The 22464-nt window shown below is 51.8% G+C and overlaps 7 protein-coding genes across 7 annotated transcripts; 4 read left to right on the forward strand and 3 right to left on the reverse strand.

The window, feature by feature from the left end:
- Positions 1–683: 683 nt before the first annotated feature.
- CORC01_00562 (uncharacterized protein) lies at positions 684–1289 on the forward strand (the record flags this gene model as incomplete). The annotated part of the gene is made up of 1 exon (XM_022612219.1): positions 684–1289. The coding sequence occupies one exon, from the start codon at positions 684–686 to the stop codon at positions 1287–1289; it is 606 nt and encodes a 201-aa protein (XP_022481358.1).
- A 694-nt stretch (positions 1290–1983) lies between these two features.
- On the forward strand, positions 1984–2752 carry CORC01_00563 (glycosyl hydrolase family 61; the record flags this gene model as incomplete). The annotated part of the gene is made up of 2 exons (XM_022612220.1): positions 1984–2601; positions 2666–2752. The coding sequence occupies 2 exons, from the start codon at positions 1984–1986 to the stop codon at positions 2750–2752; spliced, it is 705 nt and encodes a 234-aa protein (XP_022481359.1).
- A 617-nt stretch (positions 2753–3369) lies between these two features.
- Positions 3370–5787, reverse strand: CORC01_00564 (fungal cellulose binding domain-containing protein; the record flags this gene model as incomplete). The annotated part of the gene is made up of 3 exons (XM_022612221.1): positions 3370–5144; positions 5215–5411; positions 5468–5787. 3 exons carry the CDS (start codon positions 5785–5787, stop codon positions 3370–3372), a joined length of 2292 nt encoding a protein of 763 aa, XP_022481360.1.
- Positions 5788–9417: 3630 nt separating this feature from the next.
- On the forward strand, positions 9418–11363 carry CORC01_00565 (GMC oxidoreductase; the record flags this gene model as incomplete). The annotated part of the gene is made up of 2 exons (XM_022612222.1): positions 9418–9839; positions 9902–11363. 2 exons carry the CDS (start codon positions 9418–9420, stop codon positions 11361–11363), a joined length of 1884 nt encoding a protein of 627 aa, XP_022481361.1.
- Positions 11364–13419: 2056 nt separating this feature from the next.
- On the reverse strand, positions 13420–14929 carry CORC01_00566 (uncharacterized protein; the record flags this gene model as incomplete). Its single annotated transcript, XM_022612223.1, has 6 exons — positions 13420–13843; positions 13899–13994; positions 14056–14173; positions 14238–14384; positions 14440–14661; positions 14731–14929. The coding sequence occupies 6 exons, from the start codon at positions 14927–14929 to the stop codon at positions 13420–13422; spliced, it is 1206 nt and encodes a 401-aa protein (XP_022481362.1).
- A 1327-nt stretch (positions 14930–16256) lies between these two features.
- Positions 16257–17864, reverse strand: CORC01_00567 (tannase and feruloyl esterase; the record flags this gene model as incomplete). Its single annotated transcript, XM_022612224.1, has 1 exon — positions 16257–17864. The coding sequence occupies one exon, from the start codon at positions 17862–17864 to the stop codon at positions 16257–16259; it is 1608 nt and encodes a 535-aa protein (XP_022481363.1).
- A 2621-nt stretch (positions 17865–20485) lies between these two features.
- CORC01_00568 (cytochrome P450) lies at positions 20486–22261 on the forward strand (the record flags this gene model as incomplete). Its single annotated transcript, XM_022612225.1, has 5 exons — positions 20486–20951; positions 21009–21077; positions 21131–21727; positions 21778–21884; positions 21944–22261. 5 exons carry the CDS (start codon positions 20486–20488, stop codon positions 22259–22261), a joined length of 1557 nt encoding a protein of 518 aa, XP_022481364.1.
- Between the last annotated feature and the right edge of the window lie 203 nt (positions 22262–22464).

Genomic DNA, 22464 nt, shown 5'->3' on the forward strand with positions numbered 1-22464 from the left:
CTTGCACGTCATAAAGCCAAGACCTACGGCGCAATCCTCCAAGGTTCCAACACTCCGTTTGACCACTCGGTCCGTGTCTTCTACTTCGCAACTTATCTGGTAGGCCAGACATCTTGGCTTCGGAGGGGCATCTCCGTTACCTCGAAGAGTTCAATCGTCAAAGTTTCTGCGGCGAATTTCCCAGCCTTCCCAATCCAGTTTTCATTTGCAATAACGCATCGCTTGACTCTTTCATCCATGGCTGGTCTTGACCTCGTGTAAGCTGGAGTCTCCATTATGCCTGTGACCTAACGGGATTTGAAAACCGGATTTAGCTCAGTGCCGCTGGCAATGAACGTCCGTAGGTTGATGACATGAGGAGAGATGTTCTCCACCATTCCATCAGACGGTGATTGAAACCTGAGTCAAAGCTGCACTCTTCGCCAGACTGATTGGTAGCATTATGCATTCGGCCAAGAACCTTGCATCAGAATCCATTCATCTGCAGATGCACCAGTCCCCGCAAATAGTTCGGGGTCCCACAAGACAAGCGGCCATGTAGCTCCCTGGGCGGAGAAAATGGATTCTCTGATTGCTGACGCCTTATTTAAAGTCGCTCCCTGACGATGATCCCACGAACGCCTGTGGCGTGAAGACTACGGATCCTTGAAGCATTCGATGCTTCATTCCCACTGACATTGAAAATGGCATACAACAAACACGATCTTCGCAACGAATATCCGGCCCGCCGCCGGCACCAATCACCGACTTACTCTGACTTGAGCGTCGGAAGTCCAGAATACAGCCCAAAAAGAGATGCGGGGGCTGTTCGAGTAGCACACAGACATGACGAGTCACCCGATCACAGAGGCCGAATTGAAGTCTACGAAGAAGACCGATACAATCCAAGAGATAGAGACTACTATCATGAAGAAAGACGTCCACGCTCACGACCAAGATCCGAGGCCTACGACCACGGCCGGAGTCATCACAGCCACAACCACGGGCACCATCACCACCATAGTCACACACGCAGCAGGAGCAAGCGGAGGCATTCTACCTCCGGCCCCAACTGGGGCCAGGCCGCTGTTGCAGCTGCTAGTGCCGGCATCATCGAGGCTGGGCTAGCACGACATGACAGAGACCGAACTGCAAGAGTTATGACGGCAGCAGCGGGTGCAGGGGCGATCGATGCCATCGCTGGGAAGCAAGGCGAGAAGCCGCATAGGAGCTGGGAAAATGTCGTTGGCAGTACAGTTGGTGGGTTGGTCGTTGACCGTTTGGCCCATGGATCGGGACGGCGGCACTGAGTGCGCAGCGTGAGATGATGGGACGCAGGTGAAACTTTGGCTCTGGAGTTAATTCGACGAACCTTCCTTGACATGTCTGATCTCCACAAATTGTCGGTTTTGTGGGAATTCCAATATTTTTGAGACGGCCAAAAACCTCGCTCACACATTTTCAGAAAGCTTGGTACCATTTGGCTTTCGTCCACACAGAGAACGGGCCAGGAATTGATACAAGTTGCGATTCAAAAGGCTCTGGAAATGCCCACCATCGTACCGATGCATGTCCATGAAACCAATAGGTCCTTCAATTTGGTTTCTGCCGGTGAGTGTCAACATCATTGGCTAGAGACTTCCTTCGTTTGAGACTAGGAGCGGCTCCATACAACGCGATCGCCAAGCGATTCGCGGAGGATAAATGAGCTTAATATATATGCCGGATGAACTGGCCCCGCCAATCTACGATTGTCACCTTCATCCTACTATCAGTATTATTTGGCGACACACTACGTCCTTGCCATCGTCTTGTGACCTTCCTCTCGCAGAAGATCGGAAGAGCTCTCCCCGTACTCAGATGCTCGGAAAATCGATACGGCCAGGGAGTTCCCAAGCACCACTACATTGACTGCCATTTAGACATAAATATCGCTGGTGACCCTCATGGCCAACAGCTTGTGTTGAATGGACGCTGCATTGAACGCAAGAGCAATTTGAAAACATGAAGCTTCTCAGTCTCCTTGCTGCCGCCGGCCTTTGCCAGGCCCACACGATCTTTCTGTCCCTCGAGGCCGATGGTGTCAATAGTGGCGTGTCCCAGGGCGTCCGGACTCCCGAGTACGATGGTCCTCAGACCGACGTCACGTCTCAGTACCTCGCCTGCAACGGCGGTCCAAACCCTACCAAACCAACCGACAAAGTCATCACCGTCACCGCCGGCTCTACAGTGATCGCCGTCTGGCGTCACACCCTGACCAGCGGCCCCGAGGACGTGATGGACGCCAGCCACAAGGGGCCAACGCTCGCTTACCTCAAGAAGGTCACCGACGCAAAGACTGATGCAGGCACCGGGCCCGGGTGGTTCAAGATTCAGGAGGACGGTCTGAGCAATGGTGCCTGGGGAACGGAGCGTGTCATTGGCAATGCTGGGAAGCAGGCCATCACCATTCCCAAGTGCATTGCGAATGGCCAGTACCTTCTGAGAGCCGAGATGATTGCCCTGCACGGTGCCAGCTCCTATCCGGGGGCTCAACTGTACATGGAGTGCGCTCAGATCAATGTCGTGGGCGGGACTGCGGCCAAGAGCCCGGCTACAGTCAGCTTCCCCGGTGCCTACAAGGTATGGCGTTGAATCATCATCCTAAAATACCAGAACGTGCAAGACTGACTGAATTCTTCTGTAGGGGCCGGATCCCGGCATTACGATTAATATCTACTACCCCGTCGTTACGAATTACACAATTCCAGGCCCGGCCAAGTTTAGTTGCTGAGTGGCGATTTGTGCACACCGAGGATGTATTGCGTCTGTTTCGTGGCTGAGATGTGTTCTTCATCAAGATTATGAATGTTTGGGAGAGGTGGACTAAGTTCATGCACATTTTCATTTCAGAAATTACAAAGACTACTTGCGCAAATTGTGAAGCTTCTGTCCCCTATTTACACACATGTAACTACTTGCCCAGTCCCACTCATTCGGCTACAGACGTTGTCCTGAGGAGCCCAGTTCAAAAATTTCTATGTTGGCGATGGAGCGCATGTAGTCAAGAGAATAGAGCGTAAAGCCGCTTGACGAACAGATGGGAATAACTTTTGTTAGCGGAGAGCTTGGGGTCATGCTCCTCAACAAGTTTTGATTCTCTGAGTAAAACACACATGCTGAAGCTTACTCAGTTTAGAAATCAGGTGACAGTGAAATGTTTTCAAGGTTTATGTAGTCACGAAATGTTTGTCTCCTTCCACCTAGTATTCATGACGCAAAATGAGACGAGATGAATGAACAGAGATGTTCTGGAATCTACACAGTCTATTTACAGGTATTGCTTTCTGAAGCCAGTATAGACATGAAGATGAAGCGAATTGAGCCTTTCATATAGAGACTCCCTCGCGCTTAGTGACGGTGGGGAGGTCTTCCAAGACGCATGGTTCTGCTGCGCAAGTGCCTTCTGGCAGCAGCGGGAGCTATTGTAGAGTTGGAGAAAGGGCACGAGGTGTACATAACACCGCGTCCGTTGGTACCAACATAGATGACGTTGGCCTCGTTGGCGGAACCGACAAGAGAAGCACCGTCGAGTGCGCCGAAGCTCTGGGTGCCCTGGAGGTCAACCCACGAAGCACCGAGATCGGGGCTGGCGTAAAGCTTCTTGCCGCCGGCGGCCTCGCCAAAGACATAGAGGTTCCAGGTGCTACCCTCACCCTTGCCGACGGAGATGGCGTGGGCGTTGGAGGGACCGGAGATGGAAGAGAAGGTCTTGCCAAAGTCGGTGCTGTGGAAGATGCCGGAGTCGGTGGAGACAAAAATCTCGCCGGCCGTGGTGGGGTGAGCGGCGATGAAGCGAATCTCGGTGATGTTGCCGAGAGGAGCCTTGGTGAAGGTGGCGGCGCCGTCGGTGGAGACGTAGAAGGTCGCCTCGGAGCCGGCGTAGAAGACGCCATTCTTCTTCTTGTCGCTGGCAATGATGCTGTTGGCGGGGAGGGTGACGTTCATGGGCTTGCCCGCGTTGCGAATGACCTGGACGCCGGCGGTGCTCTTGGAGGACCAGAGGATGACGTCGCCGTCGGCGGAGTAGGCAACCGAGCCGTCAGTGATGGTGTTGCCAGTCGCGTTGACGACAGACCAGGTCTCGCCGCCGTCGGTGCTGAGGGCGAGCTGGGGTGAATCGGTAGCCTTGCCGATGCGAGCGACCTTGTTGGGTTTGTTTCCGGCAAAGTCAACGTCGACACTACTGGCCCACCAAGGGTTCGCCCAAGCAGATTTGGGGGCCCTGTCAACATCAGCGACGGTCTTGTACGTGAAGCCGTTGTTGTCGAGGGTCGCGAAGTACAGCTCGGGTCCATCAGGAGCACTGGCCAAGGCACCGACAGCCATTTCCTCGATACCGGACGCGAGACTCTGGATGGTGATGGTCTTGTTCTTGTCCCAGTTTGTCAGGTCGTTGCCGCCGTACAGAGTGAGGCCAGTGCCGTAGAAGAACTTGTCGCTGTTGGTGGGGTCAATGGAGAGGGACTCAATCATCCAGCCAAGCTTCTTGGTGTCAATGTCGAGGAAGTTGGTCTCGATCCAAGGGGCGTTGGGTGAGCTGATGGTGTACTGAGGCGCGACCTTGCCGTCAGCGCCCCAGCTCCAGATCCTCTTCCAGGTTGCGCCGGAGTCAGTGGACCGGAAGAGGATCGCATCCGGGTACCAGCTGTTCAGTGTGGCGACAACGATCGTTCCCGGCTTTTGCATGTCCACGCCGAGACCACCAAAGCCGTAGAAGAGATCGTTGCCAGCTGTAGGGGTAATGTCGCTCCACTCGCTCGAGGTCAGGTCATACTTCCAGACACCACCCTGGGTTCCATCGTAAGGGCCGGTTCCGTCAGAGTAGGTGAAATAAATGACCTTCTCGGCGGGTTGAAGGACGGCCTTATGAGGGAAGAACTTCTTGGGCTGGTCGCCGACGGGGCCCCAGGTAGCACCGGCGTCGGTGCTGACATAGACGGAGGCGGTGGTGTTGTCGGCGGTTCCGACAAATATTCTCGAGGTCGCGCCGTTGACGACGTCAGAAGTCTCGTCAAACGTGACGAATGTCAGACCTTGAAGGTCACCATTGTAGGCATCACTCTCGAGGCCGGGGCGGAAAGTACCAACAGCCTCGAATGTAGAGACCTTTGAGAAGGTCGCGCCTACATAATTACATGTTGTCAGGAATCGGAATCGTGGGGTTGGCGGGTGCGGTTGTGGGATTCTGCTCACCGGCGTCTGTGCTCTTCCACAAACCGTTGCCACTGCGGGCACCAAAAAAGATAATCTCCGAGTTCTTGGGGTCGACGGCCAAGCGCTCACCGGTTCCACGGCCGGGCATGTTGCCGCCGACCTTGAAGGGAAGGGTGGTGAACTCCCAGGTCTCGCCCTTGTCGGAGCTGCGCGCCAACGTTCCGTTCTTGGGGTCCCTGACACCAGACGTTTTAGCCGCGTCGCTGGACACAGTTTGAGTATCACCACTCACCAGTCGTTGGTGTACATGCCAGTGGCAATGTAGACCTTATTCGCATCCTGAGCGTCAACCGCGAGAGCGTCGATACCCCATCGGTTCCAGTTGGCGTCGTCAGCGAATCCATGGGCATCGGTGATGGGGGTCCACGAATCGTCGGCGTTTAATCGGTAGAGACCTCCAATGTCGGTGCGTGCGTATGCGACTCCCTTCTCGGTTGGGTGGAAGATGATGGACGGAACGAAGCCACCACCGGCTCCAGTGTGGACGTTTTTCCACGAGCAAGCGGCGCGGACGGACGCAGCGGCCGCCAGAAGAAGGCCGGCGCTTCTCATGATTGAGTTTGGGCTAGGTCACTCGAAACTTGAAAGAATGGAGAATCGTAGATGGACCAGCCACGTGGAAAGATTGTTAGGAAAAAGAGTCAATGTCGCGCAAAGCGAAAGTGATGAGCAAAAGAGAGTGACTGCTGGATCAAAGACAGAGAGGCAAATGAGACCAGACTTTTCCGACGAGAGGAGCCTCAGCTACTTACATCCATTCCAGACTTTTTGCCTCGGCTGGGTCAAGCCGACCATACTTGGATAGTCAACCGGATGCATGTGCCGAACAGGCGTAAACTTCCTTCTTCGCGATGCGCTACCAGGGGCAATGATTCTGGAATAGATTGAAGGCATAACTACGAAACTTTAAGCGGAAGTTCGAAAATGAAGTGATAGACGCGGGCCGCTCGAATCACCCAGCAATCAGAAGAGGGCAGAACAACATGCTTGACTCAAGAATCCACCAGTGACTTGCTCGCTATTGCGCAGAATGAGGTAAAGTCAGGCAATCAGCCTATAACACGTGAGGTCACGACATCCCGAATGTTGAAAGACGTTGAAAATCTTAGCCAATTGTGCGGTGTTTGCGCTGTGCTAGTGTAACAAGTTGAGCTGGAGCTCCTGAGGATTTTTGATTAAGGGGTCAATGGGACGAACCCCGCGTGCCGAAATTCAGATGTTTGCGAATTGCATCCCTGTGCCTCTGGGGGCGGAGCTTACCTGACTCAGCAGGTTTCCTGCTATCCCCCTCCCAAAAGAGGAGTTAGCTGCTGTTGGCGGCTAGATGGGGCATTTGATTGAACAGTGAACGCACGTTATCCAAAACCTGGGCAGACTTTCTGCAAAAACCCGCTTTGCCTGTCGTCTCAACAATGGGACAACAATGAGGCCTTTCCGAATTCAACTTACTCTAAGCGTTCAATCGAATTGCCAGCGAGAGGCATTACTTGAGCTAACTTGCTCAACGCACCTAGAATCGAAGTAGACGTCCTACATACTGGTCAGATTTGTCCGGGGTTTGTTTTGAACCATTATTTGATAGACGCTCGCTATTGCCGCTGCCATAGCTGATGAGAGGTCGTCGCCTAAGCAAAGGCAATCAACGCACTTGCCGATGGGCCGTAACTTGTGACTCGAAGCTGCCTAAAATGATCCTAACGTAGATTCTTTGACTCCCATCTGGTGTATGGATGAGACTGGAACAGGATAGTTCATCTATACCTCCATCCCAGCAGTGTTCCATAGCCTTTCTCCATCGCCCGGTGGCGAGGCATGATCCTAGAACTCCTAGAACCGGAACTTGTAGCTCAGCTGAGCCTGCATTATAATACCAACAATACCCAAGGCGAATGGTACGGGCTTATGGTGTGTAGTAGCACAGCTATGAGACTCGGACGGTTGGGAGAATGCCGCCTGCAGTGAAGGCTATTGGGCTTGAAAATGCTCAATCGCGACACAAGAGAGAGTGTGCTATGTCTGAAAGATTCGTCATGTTGCTTTTCATTAGATGTGACAAGAGTATTAGCTGTAACCCCAATGCTGCTTTTTGAATCATCTCACTTCCACATTGTCTCATACTTCGTACCACTTTGCTGCACTTCAGCGAGCACTCGCCAAAAAGAGATTGGGTTCCTTTCTCATCAGCAAGACATGGGTCAACCCATGCTAGGTCAAATCATCTGTGAATAGGTAGTGAATAGGACGAACACATGAACCAGAGTAGAGTCGGGCGAGGTGATTCAGCGAGATGTTGCGATCTTGGCCATTGCTTTCTAAACACCTTTCACTCTGAGCCTGTGACTACCATCCTCAAAAGCCCCCGCTACACCTAAGATTTGAGTCCGTCAACTGGCAAACTTTGAGAACTCCATAAATCTTTCGACGTTGGTCGAGGCTTCACAAGAAAATGAAACATAAATACAGTACGCCCCAACTACACTCTCAGCAACCGAAGTTTATCAATTCCGGTCAGCGTCAAACGCCCAAGCTCATGCTTCAACGTGATCAAGTCAAAGGAAGCAGCTTTAGTCCTCCTCAACTAACGCGTGCTCTGGAAGGCAACTCGGCATCGAGCGATGTCGCGCAGAAGAGCCCGAGATAATCCGCGGCGGCGTTAGAGTTTCAGCCTTATTATTATTTATTATTATATTTAGGGTAGTAACTTATTATTTTATCGGCGTACGGAGTATATACGGTTTGCTTAATAGTAACTGGTTTGTTAAAAAGTGTAGCAAATGCCAAAGCTTGAGAGCTGAAATGATGCTATTTAGTTGAGGATTTGTGCGTCTGTTAATTTAATATCTCGAGGAATACGGCGCCGTGATAATGAGCTAAGAGGTTGCGGTAAAGATCCGGAGGCAAGATACACATAATCCGTACAGAGGAGGCTGTGATTCGGTCCCGCCATCATCGAAGTCTAGGTAGACTAGGGGTAGACCCTTGACATCATCGATCTCCCCTACCTGGGCTAACTCCCATGTGCCTCGGCGGCAACAATCGCCAAGATGCCAAATTAGGCTTGCAGATCGTCCTGAAGTCTGTCGTCGACCCTCCGCCTGCGCCTAGGCCTTCAAGGTTCAAAAGAACCTTTCTATGGACCTGACCTGATTGCCTCCTGAGCGAGCAGTCAAAAGTTAAATAGTGCGCCTAGCGACATATTTGTCCCGCAGCTTCCGCTTCCCACGTTGTCGTGCCTGGGTATCCAAAAAATGCTCGCTAATCCGGTCCAATCTTCATTGTCCACGAAGGGTCCAAGCAGCAAGCCGTTGTCTGACGAGGGCAACCTAAGAACGGTGGTCGTCGATATCGGCCCAGAATTCTGCGGTTGTGTGGTCTGTTCACACGCTAATAAAATCTAACTTGGCCAGAAACGCAATTGACCAACTCTAGCGCGAACCAAAGAAGCTTGAACGGTCGCGATCTTCTAGCGCCCGCAGGGTTGGAGTTACCTGAGTGACACTGAATTTCTTCACGGCCATGAATAAATCATTATTCATTAACCAAGCCTATGAATGTAACGAGATAAAATTCTCTGACTACTTAATTAATTAGGTTACTCTAGTTTTGGTTCGATTATTAGCATTTCTGGCTAAATATATATAAATAATCAGCTTTCGAGCTTTATTTTAATTCTGAAATAAATTAAAGTCGACATTATTCAACTACATTATGATTTTTTTATGATAATGATTATGAGTATAATTAGTCTTATTTATTCATATTTAACTATCATCATATTTTTTAGAAAAACATTTAGTCATATTTATTTCGTCACATTTGTCGAGTCATGATTTTTCAGCCGTATTCCTACTAAATTTTATGACTAAATTATGTATTCATTTTACCCATGTGATGTCAGTCATTGAGTCAAACTAAATTTAATTTAGTCCAATACGGATAGTCAGTGACTAAATTTTGAACCCTGAGCACCCGTCGCTGGCCTAGCTGCAAATGGTCATTAGTTCTCGTACCCGCAAGAAGCCGCTTCTATTCCGGGCGGAGCTCACAGGATGCCTGTGGGAAGAAGCAATCATGTTATAAGTGCTATGTGATCCCCAAAGATTCCAAAATGGGCTTTTCTGTCCCAAGACTCGGACGCTCACTCTCTTTTACAGGTATCATTTCCTATACTCTCTTTTCAAAATGCGTGTCACTTACGCTCTCTCTACGTTCGTTACGATACTGGGCTTGACCCACGCCGCCCCGGCCGACAAGGAGGCACGCTTCCATGCTGAACACAAACGCCAGCTCGGCACCAGCGCAGGAAGTCTCGGAATTGATGCAACTTTCGACTATGTTATCGTCGGCGGTGGCACTGCTGGTCTCGTGGTGGCCAACAGACTGAGCGCCAACCCCAATGTTACCGTGGCTGTGATTGAGGCCGGCACGTTCTACGAGATCTCCAACCTCCTCATCGGCCAAACCCCGGCTGGAGATACACTTTTCGCCGGATCTAGCCCTCTTGATACGAACCCTCTCGTGGACTGGAACTTTGTCACACAGCCGCAAAGCGGTGCCAACAACCGCTCAATCCACTACGCTCGCGGCAAGTGTCTTGGTGGAAGGTGAGACTTCATATCTGGCAGTTGGCTCTGAATTCCCCAACAATACTAATCTGGCCATACAGTTCCGCTCGCAACTTCATGATCTATCAGCGCGGTACCAAGCAGTCCTACCAGAAGTGGGCCGATGCCATTGGTGATGACAGCTATACCTGGGACTCTCTTCTTCCTTATTTTAAGAAGAGCGTCAAGTTCACCCCGCCCGGTTCTTCCCGCTTCCCCAATGCCAGCGCAGAGTACAACATTGACGCTTTTGATGCTGCGGGAGGTCCTCTTGACGTCTCATATGCCAATTATGCCCAACCTTTCAGCACCTATCTCGAGCCCTCCCTCAACGAGATTGGTATTCCCCAGGCCCAGGACTTCAACAGCGGAGAGCTCATGGGTGCTCAGTACTGCTCCGACACCATTCAGCCTAGCAACCAGCAGCGCGAGTCCAGTCAGACCTCTTTCCTCAACGCAGCCATTGGCCGCAAGAACCTCAAGGTTTACCAGCTGTCCCTGGCCAAGAAGATCCTGTTCGACAGCAACAAGAAAGCGACGGGTGTCGTTCTCACCTCAAATGCCGGCATCACTACCTACACCCTCAAGGCTAACAAGGAAGTCATCTTGTCAGCCGGTGCCTTCCAAAGCCCTCAGCTTCTCATGGTCTCGGGTGTCGGCCCCAAGGACCAGCTCAACAAGTTCAAGATCCCCATCGTCGCTGAGCGCCCTGGTGTCGGCCAAAACATGGAGGACCACGTCTTTTTCGGTCCCACGTGGTGCGTCAAGGTCCAGACTCTGACCCGTGTGGCTAACGATCTCATTTACACCGCTGCCCAGTTTGCCTTCGACTACACGATTCGCAAGATGGGCCCCCTGACCAACCCCGTCTGTGACTTCCTCGGCTGGGAGAAGACGCCCCGCGATCTCATCTCCGCCGACGCCGCCGCGGTCCTCGACAGCAACTTTCCCGCAGACTGGCCCGAGATCGAGTACCTCACCGCCCCCGGCTACGTCGGCGACTTTGCCAACCTTCTCCTGACTCAGCCCAAGGACGGCTACCAGTACGCCACCATTCTCGGAGGTCTCGTCGCTCCTATGTCCAGAGGCACCGTCACCCTCGCCTCTGCCGACACCAAGGACCTGCCTCTCATCGATCCCAAGTGGCTCACCGACCCCACCGATATTGCCGTCGCACTTGCAACCTTCAAGCGTCTTCGTCAGGCTTTTGCCAGTAACGCCATGAAGCCCGTCTTGGCCGATAACAAGGAGTACTTCCCCGGTCCCCAAGTCGAGTCTGACGCCCAGATTCTCCAGAATATTCGCAATACCGTCATGACTATCTGGCACGCTAGCTGTACTTGCCGCATGGGCAAGTCTGACGATCCCTTGGCTGTTGTTGACAAGGATGCCAAGGTCATTGGCGTCAAGGGTCTCAGAGTTGTGGATGCTAGCAGCTTTGCGCTCCTGCCTCCTGGTCACCCCCAGAGCACCGTGTATGTCTTGGCTGAGAAGATTTCTGCACAGATCCTGGCCGGCAACTAAGTACCGAGTTGACGTGGGCTCAAAAGTTGGATGCTAGAGACTTGTATATAGAAGAGGTGATTTCTTATTGGCGAAGCGACACAGAGCGGCAAGTTTCACAGAACACTTTAATGTAATAGATTTGTGATTAAATTTGATTCATGATTAGTGTGTTTGAAAATGAGACGTGTGTTATCAACACTCTGATATGCTAATCAGATCATCAAGACGCTACAAAAATGGTCTTGAACATGGGCATACCTACATGTAGGTAGGCATTCGAAAAACTTGTCTTGACCAAGGCTAAAGCGAGTACAGTTTCACGACAAGAGGACTCTTTGCACTCTTTTCATCCCCTGTAAATGTCATGAGTGCATTGGGCCCGGGAACCAATTTGCCCAGCTATCGTTCGAGGGACTAATATCAATAGGTACTTCATGCCGAAAAGAGGGGATGGGGTCGCATCCCCGGACTTGTAATTCGTGCTGTCGTCTTTGCACCATCTCCCGGTGAGTGTACTGGGACCAGGGACATCCTGGGTCCAAATTGTATCTCTCTTTCTCGCGAGTCCATAAGGTGTAGCTTATTTATTAGAGAAGCTCTTTGTCGCTTTGGCGGCAAGTGCTCTCATGAATTCCTTCAGCAATGCCTTTGGTGCCATGATAAGGAACGGGATTGAAAGGCGTTCCCAAGCCAGATATCTCCCCATTCTTGACCCAAAGTTGATGTGGTTGAAGGGGATACATTTCGACTAGAGTTGCCAAATCATGGGATTTTACAGGCATGATCGCTTCATCCGATCAACTGACACATGTGGAGGCTTATTGTCGTTCATGTGGGTTGTTACCAAGACATTTTGTAATGGCACAATTAGCAAACGAATGTACCATTCCTGTGACCGTGGATACCTATCTCCCAGTGCCTTTCAGTAGACTTCTGAAATCCACATCCAAGCTCCATCATGCAACCTCGACATGGATATTGTACCATGTCTCTTGGCTAACGGACATTCATATTGCTCTACGAGGTAAATCAGGGCGATGATCCTCCGGAAACCTCGGCATCTTCGACAGACGCGTGTACTTGTCTCCACTTGTCTCTTTGGGCCGCTTTCCCTCAAGCCTTCTTGTTCTCTCCCTTTCCGAGTGTCTATCAGATCACAACTCGTGCTGCGACTTACTCATACCCATGTCCATATATCTGGGGTGTCACTACATTTACCAACATGCCTGTCAGCAATACTGCAGCACACTAGGATGGTTCGGGAGTTCAATTCGCCGGAATAAAAAATATCCATAGCTACTCCCAGACGGACCCCTGTCATCTTGTTGGGTACAGTAATATGCATCTGGTCTACCCATTGGCAATACCCGACTCATCGTTCATGGCCATCGCGGCGAACATGCAGTACGTGGAAATACTTTCTTTAGGCTAAGCCAGAGTCAATTGTTCTGTACACTTAGTCTCGAAATCTCGTCCTCGCAACGGCAGCACCTACAAATCCCTCATGCGATGGTGCGGCGCCCCAAGAAGCGAGACGGTATGCAGAAGAACCGAGTTGCTCATACAGACGATCTGAAAGCTTCTGTCACATTTATCGTTCTTTTTCGCATTGCTAGTCCGCCGAAAGCGACCAGCACAAGTGTGACAAGATTACTGATTGAACCTTTCTGCTGCCAGTATTATGGGTCAATTTGCCAGCTTACATCGTCGCTTTTCTTGGCACTCTGACGGTAGCTTTAGCCGCAGTCTTGCCGACTAGCAATACAACGACAATGTTTGAGAAAGATTTTGTAATTTTGGAGGAGTGAGGAAGCATTCCATCAGGCTAAAGCCTTTTCACCAGCTCGAAAGGGCCTCTGATCAAGAACTTCGTGAGGTAAAATGCAGGGCATATTTTCGTTGATGAGCAATCCAGTGTCATTCCATTGAAAGTCGAAACAATTCTATCGGGCCTAATGGGCAAGCACTCCTCTGACTTCACTGGGAACCATTGCTAGCAAATGGATGTTGAAATTCTTGCATGATCTCGACCTAAGGAGACTCATATGCTACTCGTTTTTGGTTGTTGATAACGCTACTCGGTGATTTCAGACCTTCTGGTGAACTCTGTAGTCTTGATGATCCCGCGCAAGTTGCTGCATTGGACCTGCATCGCGATTTCATCCTCAACTCGTAGCCTCTCACTTCGATCACGATTGCGGAGCGTAGGGCCTGCTGTGGATTGTACAGTTTGAATTCTACACGCGCCCTTTTGCGTGCCGGATCGTGGATCTAGGGCCCATTCGTCGAGTTCATATTGGTCGCTTATTGTAATTCCGCCGCTACGGCTATGGACCGAGTTATCCTCCAGCGTTCGTAGGCCAGAGCTGGTCTGTCCCGATTGCTTGCTACGAACGCCGGGTATCTGGTGGTTGTATGCAGAAAGATTGAGTAAATTGCGCACAAGAGGCTTTAAAGTCGGTGCGCACGCCGCGATAATGCCGACTTGCAGCTGTAGACTACAAGAACTAGTGATTAGCTGAGGGACAACGACCTTTTGAGAGTTGTACCCACAAGCCCCAAAACTGGATGCTTCGATTGAATGTTTTGTCGGGCTCACTATCGTAGGCAAGCTGGTAGAAGGCCTTGACTATGCCCATTGCAACAGCACTGGACGGATGATCAGTCCCTGAAACCGCCCAAGTACAGCTTTTGGTTAATTTGTTCTTACAAGTAGCCTAAACTCAGAATTCCGATAGCATAGAGCCGAAGCCTACGCTTCATCTGGAGGTTCCATATGATTGGCACAGGTAGTGTGGCCAAAACTAAGTCGCTAAAGATGTTGAATGCTAATGTCGGGTTGAGCGGTGGTGCTTCGATATCGCAGTATTGAGAAATGCAAATATGACATACCTGTGTTGATGATGCCAAAAAAGATGAGATTGTTGTTGTTCTTACACTTTGGACGGGGCTTTATGTTCCTGTCCCAGAATCCCGCCATTGGTTTGCAGTGTAGGAAGAGGGGAAACATGCCCCCAATCGAGTAAAAGACGACGAGAGCTTTGTGACAGCATTAGTCCTCGGGCTGAGGAGTTCGCGACTCTGGGTAGCCTACCAATTGTTGACCACAATGCCCATTTGTACCATCTAGTTGTGCTCAAGCGCAACAGGCTAAGGGCAATGGAAATTTTGAGAAACATAAGAGCGGCGGAGGCGGAAATAATGGACTGCCAGAAACCGGCATGATTGAACACGACGTAGTCATATTTCTTGTCAATGGTCAAGAAATGTTTTCCAAGGCCGTATTGCGCCTGTATCAAAAAGGCGATCCATCCCCCTAAAGCACAGAGCTAGAAACACAGCGACATCAGTCTCTGTGGGCGGTAAGAAGAGAGGGACATTATACTTGCCGCTGACAAGACTATGACTGCATCATCCCACCCAGGCGCTTCGATGACCCAAATTCTAGCGTACATCCGAAGCGCAACACTCAGTTGAGCCAGAAGGTGGAAGAAGGTCACGACGGTGATGATGCGCGCGGTGTTGCTCTCGGCAGCCCATGCAGGATCCCAAGGCGCGGAGACCGTTCCATTTGTGTTGTTCATGTCTGGCTATTCCAGGTCATCATCGCAGGCGGTGTTCTCGGCAGGTTTACCAAGGCTGAAAAGCAGGAGCTGTAGAGAAATTCTGACGAATAACAATATGGTCTGTGTGTGCGTGCAATTATTCGTTGAAATTTCGACGGCAAGTCTCGTGGTCCCTTTTCCGTCGGGGAGACAGGCCCGATTTGGTGAAAGAAACTTTGAGGATGAGGCAACCTTGGTCTATATACGGTAACGGCTAGGAAGCAGCGACATTTCTGAATCCGAACTCTCAAGGAACCTTCAGAATTGCCCATAGCTTTTCCCAATTCCAGACGTAGACGAATTTCGAGTCATGGGTAGGACTGCATAGGTCGAGTCAGCTATAGCAAATAGACGCAGTCTCCCTGCATATCAATGGCTTAAGTAGGTTCGCGTATTTAGACAATATTGCATGATAATTTGTGACTCATTTAGCCGCTTTCTTCCAATTCCGAACAAGATTGCTCCGAATTTCTGACTAGACAGGGAGCTGAGCTGGGCAGTCGACTTGCTCTTAGTGGTGACGGATGACATCGAAGCCTTTATGGGAATCAAAAGCGTGAGTGCTTTTCCAAGGAAGCAGCACCGTTCATGTTCGATGGCCAAGCGGTACATATGGTTATATGTCATGCCATCCGTATTTTTTTTTCTCCTCTCAGCATTGTTCGTTATCGTAATTCTGGTGATGGTCGACGAGGTCACGTGACACACATACTGTTACCAGATGAGGTACCTCCCGAACTTGGGTCGCTTTTCTGGGCTTGATAGGTCTCGAGTTCGACTCGATGTTTGCCTATTCTTTCTTCCTTTCTGTCTCTACTGGAGGACATATCCTTCCAGATATAAAGTCTCCGACATGCTTCCAGGTCTGGTTGAACGTTTTAATATTTGATGCTGGCTCCGCCGTGTAGATATCAAAGGGCATCTTCGCCGGCTGTCCTACTTTGACAGAACTGATGCACGAAAGGAAACGAATCAAAATTTTCATACTTTCTAAGTCTTCAGCTTCTTTAGATAGATACTTTTTTTTCAGCAAAACCTGCCAGCGAAGAGCATTACAGGGCAAGGGAGATCTCGAGATATCTTGCCGGAGACCCAGAACATCCGCATTTTCACTAACACGGCAAGTTTGTTGTATGTACCTGTGACTTTAGGATCATCCTGAGATAGGGTTTTATTTCATCGATTGATCAACGTCAAGATTCTGCCCTCCCTTACATGTAATCTTGTCAATCATGTTATGGTAATGTACGTGCAATGAGCACTGAGCAATATGTACAGCAGAAGCAAATCAAGACAAAAAGAGACATTATACACAAGCCCAGCTATCAGGAGAGTTGGGGTCTCCGGTCTTGTACACATTACGCGTGGGGTACTTGCAATGCTTCCTCGTGAAAGCAACCTCGCCGCCCTTCGTGCCGTTGACGAACGCGGTGCCGAGGATCGTGTCCGGCGCGACGCCCTCCTCAACCCACCGAACAATGGCCGAGAGGACATTACGCTCGGGCTCGAACCCGGCGATGGCTGCCTCCACGTTGCCGATGAAGCTGGCGCCGGGACCGCCGCCGCAGTGGTTCATACCGGAAATGCGGAAGTACCGGTAGAACTCGTCGAGCTGGGCAGAGGTGAGGCCCATGGTCCGCGAGACGTGGTTGTAGTAGCGCGCGCTATTGTCGCTGCTGATGATGGGGTCCTGTAGGCCGTGGTAGTGCAGCACCTTGGTGCCGCGGTCCTTTACGCCAGAGAGATCGCCCTTCCAGGTCTCGATGCCGCCGGGGTTCTGCGCGGCGGCGGCGGCGTAGTCCTTGGGGCCGAGAGTCGCCGGGTCCCAGTTAGTGCTGTTGTAGATGACGTTCTGGAACCAATCTGTCGTGTAGGGGAACGAGCGGCCGGCAAGGAGGATCGGGGTGGTTTGGGCGCCGGGCTGGAGGCGGGGGAAGACGAGGCTTCCGTCCTGGCCGTACAGGTCCGAGAAGACGGTCCGGACTGTCTGGGCCTGCGTGCCGGTCAAACAGTTTGCAGTCTGGCCGGCGCCGCATATGAGAGCCTCCGGGCGGTACTGGCACAGGTCCGGGTCCTCGATGATGCCGTCGACATGGCCATCAAGACCGTCGCATTGGTTTAGGATGTCCTTATAGACAAGGTTCCAGAGATCCGCTGACAGGAAAGTCGGCTTGTCAGGCGTGCCGGTGGCGGTGAAGAAGTGACCGCTCCAGGATGTGAGATTGTTAAAGGCAACGGCGGGCGCACCAGCCAGAATACCGTCAAAGTCGTCAGGGAAATCCTGGGCTTCCTTGAAGCCCTGCCTACCGCCGGTCGAGCATCCGAGGTAGTACGACTTAGTGTGCTCTTTGCCATAAAAGGCCTTGGTGGTTTCCTTGCCAATGACAACGCCGGTGTGGACAGATCGGTAGGCAAAGTCTTCAATGACGCCTGGGTTGTTGAGGAAAGGCGAGCCAATGCTGCCGTTATGTCCGTTATTGGCACCGACTGCAGCGAACCCTCGGGAGACGGCGTAGGCAATGTCCTCATATTGGATACAGCCGCCGGTACCTCCATTACCGGTGCTTAGGAAACGTCCAGTCCAGTTGGACGGAAGCCAGGCTTCCAGACTTATGTTGCTCGTGGGACCAGTGGTGGTCAACATCGACACACGGCAAATGTCGACCTCAACGACCTGCGCGGGGCGGGAGCAAGTTGGGTGATTCTCCGGAAAGGTGATGTTGGTGCCAGCAGAGACGGGCGTGGAAAACCAGACGGTAGTGTTTGGCAGCTTCAAGGTATTGACGAGGGCGCCACAGTTGTCGGCGAAAGCGCTCACGACGAATGGGGCTGCCGGCACCAGCAGCATTGCAGAAAGGTTGAGGGACCTCATATCGGCGAATGGGCGTTGAACAGGGCAGATTGCAAAGTCCATTCGAGGCTGGCACTCCTCTCGAGCGAGGGGGAAAGTGGCTCAATGGCTTCTGTTATACTGACAACGGGCTGCCTACTGCGGATGACCAGGCGTCGAGGACTCCAGGCATTGGCCGTTCTGAATGTGATGATGGCAGGCCGTTCATCTCATCAAACCCTAGCAAGGAGACTATCGCAATAGCAGCAAATCGTCGCCCTCCTTCGGCGATCCCATCGAGTCGCGTGCAGGTCGGCGCCGAGTGACGGCAGTTAGCAACGGCATGGTGAACATGCCGACCTTCCAGACGAAGCAAGCCCTGCTGCTCCGTGTCTGAATCAAGGCGGCATCTGAGAGCTCTGACGGCGACAGAATGAGGCATGGCGGCCGTCCTATTCCTCCCCACATCGATAGACCACACGTGTCAGCTTAGTGGGATCACCATGCATCGGCAATAGCGAGTGCGGAGAAGGATACCTGGTTGGGGTATGCTTTCCGGGGTTGATCATTGCGGGGGAATCTTCAACCGAAGATGGGCTTGTTCACTTCGTGGCTTTTGCTCATGTTAAGCAAGAGTCGTGCTACTTCTCAAGCTGAGGTGTGGCCGTGCAGGTAGCAAGGAGAGACAGAGTAATGAATGAATTTTAAAGTCAGTCCAACTCTATACTCTAAAACCGTGATGAAGCTTGTTTGGATGGTGGAGGCGTTTGCTGATGAGAAGAGCGCAATGTGGGAATTAGCGTAGCCAGCGCAATGGGAAACAATGGAGAAATGCATTTCCCCAGTGCCACCAGATGCAAGGAGACGCTTCTCCACATGCGAGGTAACGCCGTGTTACCTTGTGGCTGGTAGTCGGGGCCGCGGAAATCCGATATTGGTAGCGTTGGAGCTGGAAAGCCTGCTTTCCTTCCCGTTGGAATGGGCGAGAGTGGGATACCATAGTCGAGTACGCGTACGGATAATAGTATACAGCTCGGGATCAAAGCCAGATGTGTTTTGAGAGCTTCACAGGTCTCCTTGCGGGTGTTCCCTCGTTGTTTCTCCACCTGCATTAGACATATTGCCTCTTTGAAAAGAAGTTTGGGGTTTCAAGAGTCAGAACAAAACACGCACAAGCTGCTAACAGAGAGCATCAAGTGCTTCGAGTCGCGGCGGCCCAGCCAGCATCACCCATGAACCCGACGGCGCCTCTTTCGTTGCAACTTGTGACGATTTGCGGGAGTCCCTGCAGATCTGCCGACTTGACAGTTCTTCCGGAATCAAATTTTTTTCTTTGCTTATGTTTGCTTATCGATCCCTCTCACTCTTAACCGCATACGGGTACAAAGAGCTCTAATTACTGCCTCTTAGCAAGTTCCAAGGAAGAATGATCTCACGGCCTGCCCAAACGAAACACGTGTGAGGGCTTTACCTGCGGCATTAGCCTCGGCGTCATCCAATCTTCCCCAACGCCGACGTTGCACACATGACACCTTCCCCCCTTCTTGGCCGGAACCAAGGGAAATTTTGCCAGGCTCCTCAGCCTGGAAGTCTTGCACATACCGTGCTTGCTTACCGAACTTTTTAGTGTAGTGGGGGGTTTCGATGCGCTACCTGACTTAGCTGCATGATGTTTTGCATCCTCTAGAGGGGTTTGAGAAACAATATCCGACTGACTCGGAAATTCTGATCCTTGTCATGGCTTTGCTCGTGGATCAGTCTCTACGCCGACTGATGCCAAGTCGGCGCAGCCGTCGATCCTCACTTCACGCACTTTGCTCTTTCGGCCCGTTGATACCAAGGCTATCGCAGTGTCGCCTGAGGAGAATTCCGCCTGCCTGACAGTCATCTGATCAAGGAAGCCCGTGAAGCCCTGCTCACTGCCTGGAACATAACCGTAAAACTCCGGATGAAGACACGACTAGGGATTAGGCGCGCAACAATGTGTCAAACATCGCACTCAGGTTGCAAAACCCATAGGAATAATCCGCAGTAAAGCCGCTTACGCATCCGTTGCAACCGCCGGCCTACACTCGGATCCGATGTCGCGGAGCTAGATAACTCCAGACCAAATCCTAGGCTCGGGACGATGCCGACATGAAGCTAATCGCAGACCCAAAAGACGCTACTTCAACAATCGCGGTGGCGGTCGGGTTCTGCATCCCCAAGATCTTCCCCAGCATGATATTTTTGTAGTATTTTATAGCCGATGATCGAATGATTCGGGAGCCAAGAGTAATCTTTCTGCTCGCTCTATCAACGGTCCGAAAAACGATATGCGCGAAGGTTTCGGACCGAGCCACCTCTCCGCAGTAGCATTTACTATGAACTTTTTTGACTCTTCTAGTTCGGGAGATGTACCTCCTAACAGTTTTGCAGCTTTGCAGACCAAGCGAACAAGTATTCGTGAGCATGAAATGGTGTAAAGGGTTAGCAGGTACAACAAAGTCAATTAACCTTTCCAGCCATGCGTAGCATTCGGATTGAAGCAAAACTCATATTCATTCTCGCTCTCATGAAAAGATCATGTTGAGCGGGCCTAAAATAATTGAGCCCCAGAGATATTCAATTCGTATCAAATAAGTAAATCGTTTTACCTGGGAATCACTGCCCACAAGCCAGCGTCGACATCGTCTCACCCACGACTACATGTATCTATCGATATCATGGACATGGATGCTTCAACCACAACGCTCAGCTGGGCGGAGTTTGCCACATTGAAGCTCTCCCCGTCGTATTTCACCTCCAAATCTGGTCTCTACTGGCTAGCCTTGCTCGTGATAGCTTGCTTCGTCGCAGCACCTCTCCGGCACACGTTCCAGGATGTCGAGATCTACCCACTGATCAACAATACAAAGGAGGAATACTTGACGGGTGGTAAAGCCCTCCTCGCCAAGGGGGCTAAGCAATACGGCGGGAAACCTTTTCGAGTATTCACCGGCCAAGGCAGCACCCTCACGGTCCTGGCGCCCCAGCATTGCCACGATGTGAAGAACGACAGTCGGTTGAGCTCGACAGAGTTTCTGCTGGCGTACTGGCAGGCCGGAACACCGGGGTTCGAACCGTACTTGAGTTCTGGGAGCGAGCTCATCCGCGAGATGATACGAACGCACCTCACTCAGAGCGACGTTGGTGAGTCTGAATGAACGTCTCGGATCCCGCCCGACTTACTCACTTTAACCCTTGCAGCCAGACTATCACAACCACTTGCAGATGAGACAGCCACTGCTTTGAAGGACGTCTTCACTGAGGACGAAGGTACGTGTTCTCACCTGACTTACGCCCTTCTTCCTCTGATACCACCGTCTCAGAATGGCACGAAATCACCCTCGCCCCAACAATCGCCCAGATCGTCGCCCGTGTCTCAGCACTAGTCTTCCTCGGCCCCGAACTCTGCCGCGATCCAACCTGGCTCCAAATCACGATAAACTACCCAATGAAAGCCATGGCTGCCGCCAAAGTTCTCCGCTCTTACCCATCCCCCGTCCGCCGCTTCGTGCACTGGTTCCTCCCCTGCTGCCGCGAGCTGCGCCAGATGCTCCGGACGGCGCGGATGGCCATCGAGCCGATCCAGCAGAAGCGACGGCGGCAAGAGGCGGAGAACGGCGGCGTGGTGTTTGATAATGCGTTGGCGTGGATTGAGAAGCTGGCAAGGAAGCAGCAGGACCGAACGGCGCAGAACGCGGCGTTTCAGCAATTGGGGTTGTCGACCCTCGCGAACGCGTCGAGTACGGACATGGTGTCGCAGAACTTGCTGGACCTGTGTCTGAATCCGGAGTTGACGGAGGCGTTGAGGGAGGAGATTGTGAGGGAGACGCGAGACGGGTGGAAGAGCTCGACGCTGTATAACCTGAAGCTCATGGATAGCGTGCTGAAGGAGACGTTGCGTCTCAAGCCCATTGCCTCCGGTAAGTAGCCCTGCTCCTCGACTGTGTTCCCGTTGCTGACATTTCGGCAGTGGCTCTTGGGAGGCGCGTGATGGAAGACAATGTGAAATTGAGTGACGGCACCGTGCTCCCAAAAACGACAGGCGTCGCCGTATCATCGGCCATGATGTGGGATCCTGTAGGACATTCCCCAGGCACTTCTTCTTTGTCAAGCTGGTGGCTGACTATCGTACGCAGGAGATCTATCCCAAGCCGGAAAGCTTCGATGGCCGACGCTTCCTCCGGATGCGCGAGGCCGGTAATAATGAGCATGTCGCGCAGCTCGCGAGCGTATCAGCGGAGCACATGGGCTTCGGGCTCGGCTCGCACGCGTGTCCGGGTCGCTTCTTTGGCGCGAGCTCCGCGAAGCTGATTGTATCGCACATCTTGCTCGGGTACGAATTCAAGCTGGCCAACGAAGACAAGAGTACTGTGGAGCCGATGCGTTTTGGTTTCTCGACTTTGGTGAATCCTAGGGCAAAGCTTCTCATTAGGCGTAGGAAAGATGCTGTTTGAGACGTAGGGGATAGGAATCGTGTGGAGTGTTGCGTGGTACAGTGCATGAAAGGCAATGCCGTCAGATGGCGATTAGTTTGGAACCATCTTCTGGCTGAGGCCTAGGGCGGAAGCTGATTCTGACCAGCAATCTATGGTCGTGAAATAAGTCAAGGCGAATGAGAACACAACGGTACCGAGGTGTAATGTTCATGCTGTGATGT

This window comes from Colletotrichum orchidophilum (assembly GCF_001831195.1).
Source record: "Colletotrichum orchidophilum strain IMI 309357 chromosome Unknown Scaffold_3.1, whole genome shotgun sequence".
NCBI lineage: Eukaryota > Fungi > Ascomycota > Sordariomycetes > Glomerellales > Glomerellaceae > Colletotrichum > Colletotrichum orchidophilum.